The following is a 3547-nucleotide window of genomic DNA, read 5'->3' as shown; positions in this document are numbered from 1 at the left end:
ATTCCAATATTAATCGATCAAATATTGGGTATTCTCTGATCTCACTGATCAGTCATAAATAGGCTGTTTGTCACATACGCAGCGGGTGTAGCTCACATACAGGAAATGCAAAACCACAAAAGGCCTCTGCCTGCTGCAAACCTTCGAGTGCACCTCAGCAGTCATTTCAACCAGTCATTATCATATTCCTTTTTTAGGCAAATCAAGTGTTAAAGTCATTTTAAGCCTATATCGTAAAGTGGGCTGTTCAACATAAATTACCTTCTAATACATCTCCATATGTTCAACAACACACACATGCACATATTACATACTAATGCATGCATGAACACACACACACACACACACACACACACACACACACACACACACACACACACACACACACACACACACACACACACACACACACACACACACACACACACACACATTTGAAATATGTATTTATGTCCACATAAACAGAAGTACAAGATGTACAAAGGACATAAACACTGCCAGTGCAGTCAGATAAAGGGAAAACAGCCAGTTAAAGTGCATGTAAGGCAGAGCATTGTTACATACACATTTTTTTTTTTGGCATAATTGTCAAACACAGCGGACAAAATCATGGGTAAAGGAAACAACGCCTCCTCCAAATTGAGTGGCGTCCTATAATAGCTGATATTGAGCAGTACCTTGCTAACTGTTTGGTCCTCCTTTTGGAGAGGCCGGCCACTTGAAGCTAGCCTGCCAAAGATTAAAACCACAAGTTTACATCTGTAGCACAGGATGTACACACACACACACACACACACACACACACACACACACACACACACACACACACACACACACACACACACACACACACACACACACGCGTATGTGTACATCCTCCATCACAGCCTGTTTCCTTTGTGCGCAGAAACCACTTTAACCCGTCAAGACCTGAGGCAGATTCTACAAATGTCTTCTAAATCCTAACAGTTTTCTGAAAAACGTATGTTTCTTTATCAGTGGTGCTCAAACACTTTCACGTCAAGGACCCCCAAAAGTATATGTATTTGGCCACCGACCCCCATCTCAACAAATGTTGTTCCAGGGACCCCCAGAAGCAAATATTTGAGTTAAAAATGTTTAAAAAATATATGTATATTCAAAGATTTCCACAAATGTTCATGTTTAAAAAGAAATAGCAGAAGCACAAGCTCATTCAAATATTCAAATTTAGCCAACTGTGTGCCCGGCGGTGGATAGTTCAGTCTCAATCCTGGCCACCACTATCCCATTGACCAGTGCCTACTGGCTAACCTTTTGGTTATAGGCTATGGGAGAAAACCCCTAAAGAATAGCCAAATAACTTTAACCAAATGACAGCACCAACAGGTTTGGGGATCTGTTGGGAATTGATTACATGAACCTGTGCCCGCAGTCTCAATGTTTGTAAACAAATAATTGTTCTATAAGTGCACCTCCAAACGTCTTTTACTTCTGCCCATAGGGGCATAGTCCTGCTAATCCAATGTCCAAAACACACAAACAAACACACATTTAAAATGTGTTTGATGACTGTGTGTACAATTACAAACTCTGAAACCTGAATCAAGAATAAACTTGTCTCATCACTGGTTTACATGTGTAAAGAAGTGGGTGAAATATTAAATTTTCATCATTTTGTTATTATTCAGAAAAAGGAGAAGACATAAAAGGAGGGAGAGCAGGGAGAAAAATAGAAACTCAAACATTAAAGATGCATGTCAAAGAGAACCTCCAAACAATATTGTTTTTTAAAACTGTTGATTCAACTTATTATTTTGGATTTTTTTCATCATTGTTTCAATATTGGAGAACGTATTGAGAAGAAAAAGCACATTCAAAGACAACCCTAAGCCTGTGTCTCAGACAAGGCAGTCTCTTGACTGGTGCTCCCTAGGTTTGTGGAAGTGTTGGTCTGAGGCAGCTCTTCAGTGAAGGCTTTCTCCAGCACCTTTAGGATAGACCTGCGAAATACATCCTTGAAATCCTGACCCATGAACACGTACAACAGCGGGTTCAGGCAGCTGTTGAGAAGTGCGAGGCTGTTGGCTATGGGGATCCCAATGGTGACAACATGATTCAGTGTTTCACTGTACTCCAGGATCATCACAAGATAAATCAGAAACATGATGTGATAGGGGGCCCAGCAAAGGAAAAATGTGGTGATAACAGTTGCTATGATTTTCAAGGGGCGACCTGATTGGCCGGCCAGCGAGCGATTATTCCTGAGCCGGTAGATGATGACAGAATAGCAGGAGACGATGACAGTGAAAGGGACCACGAATCCCATGAGGAAGCAAGTGATGATCATGACCCCATATCGAAATCCCCACAACTGCCACACTTCGGGTGTGGCATCGGTGTAGTTATCGGTGAGTGCATAGTTGTTGTGGCACGTGATGATGTCCTCATCATGGACGGAGGGCGTTGTTTCACTAAAGACGAAGTAAGGGGCGCTGAGAGCCAAGCCCAGCACCCAGACACCCAGACTCACACAAGATACCTTTCTGACACTGCGATGGTTCTGGGCCCACACTGGACACACCACACATACACATCTGTCAACACTGATGACCATCAGGGTGTAGATGCTGGCATACATGCTCATGAAGAAAATGATGTGGTCCATTTTGCACATGAATTTGCCAAAAGGCCAGTGGCCGTTCACAGCTACTCGTGTGATGGTCAGGGGCAGGGACGCTGTAACGAGGAAGTCGGCCACAGCGAGGTTGAGGTACCAAACGGTGTTGACGGTTTTCTTCATTTTGAAGCCCGTCACCCAGATGACAACGCCGTTCCCCAACACACCGAGCACAAAGACCAGGCTGTAAATGACAAGGGACATGATCTTGAGGTCATCCTTGTAGTCATCATATTCATACTGCTCATAGTCCTCCCCGTAAGAGCCGTTTCCACCAGACAGATCGATCTCTTCATCGTGATAAACAGCAGTGTTGGTCACAATCTCCATCATTGTCCTTAAACCTAAAATAACAAACCAAAGGTACATTCTTTGTTTTAACACGCCATGTAGCCTATTATTATTATACTGAACTGTTTCATATACAGTATGTACTTTTTTTTTTATTGGCAACCTTTTCAAAATTCCGGGCCCGCAAATTGTCAGTCATAGCCAATCGGAATGGAATATGAAAAGTCTGACTGATACATCTTGATCACCTGACTCCAGAGATAAAGTGTGCCAAATTTTTTCAGTTTTTGGACAAAATCATCTGCTAAGGTTTCTTACAGGAGAGATGTTCTAAAGATCAATGATTAGCCCACACACATGACCACCGTCAAGACGCTCATAGCATCCTCCGTTACTGGCAGAGGTGGACAGAGTACTCGACCCAGTACTTGAGTAAGAGTAAGAGTAAAAAAGTCCTTGCTTTTAAATGTACTTAAGTATTCAAGAGTAAATGCTTTTAAAAATACTTAAGTACAAGTAAAAGTAAAAGAACATTTCTTATTTTTCACATCAATGAATTACTGTATTTTTTTATATGGCTTTTTAAAATCACAAGTC

At 41.9% G+C, this 3547-nt stretch overlaps 1 protein-coding gene across 1 annotated transcript; it reads right to left on the bottom strand.

The window, feature by feature from the left end:
* Positions 1 to 1867: 1867 nt before the first annotated feature.
* LOC308075666 (chemerin-like receptor 1) lies at positions 1868 to 2992 on the bottom strand (the record flags this gene model as incomplete). The annotated part of the gene is made up of 1 exon (XM_080415614.1): positions 1868 to 2992. The coding sequence occupies one exon, from the start codon at positions 2990 to 2992 to the stop codon at positions 1868 to 1870; it is 1125 nt and encodes a 374-aa protein (XP_080271740.1).
* Positions 2993 to 3547: the final 555 nt, after the last annotated feature.

This window comes from Gymnoscopelus braueri, assembly GCF_963280865.1.
Source record: "Gymnoscopelus braueri genome assembly, chromosome: 20".
In the NCBI taxonomy this organism is placed as follows: domain Eukaryota; kingdom Metazoa; phylum Chordata; class Actinopteri; order Myctophiformes; family Myctophidae; genus Gymnoscopelus; species Gymnoscopelus braueri.
The sequence above is the reverse complement of the archived record's forward strand: the minus strand, read 5'-3'. Positions and strand labels throughout refer to the sequence as shown.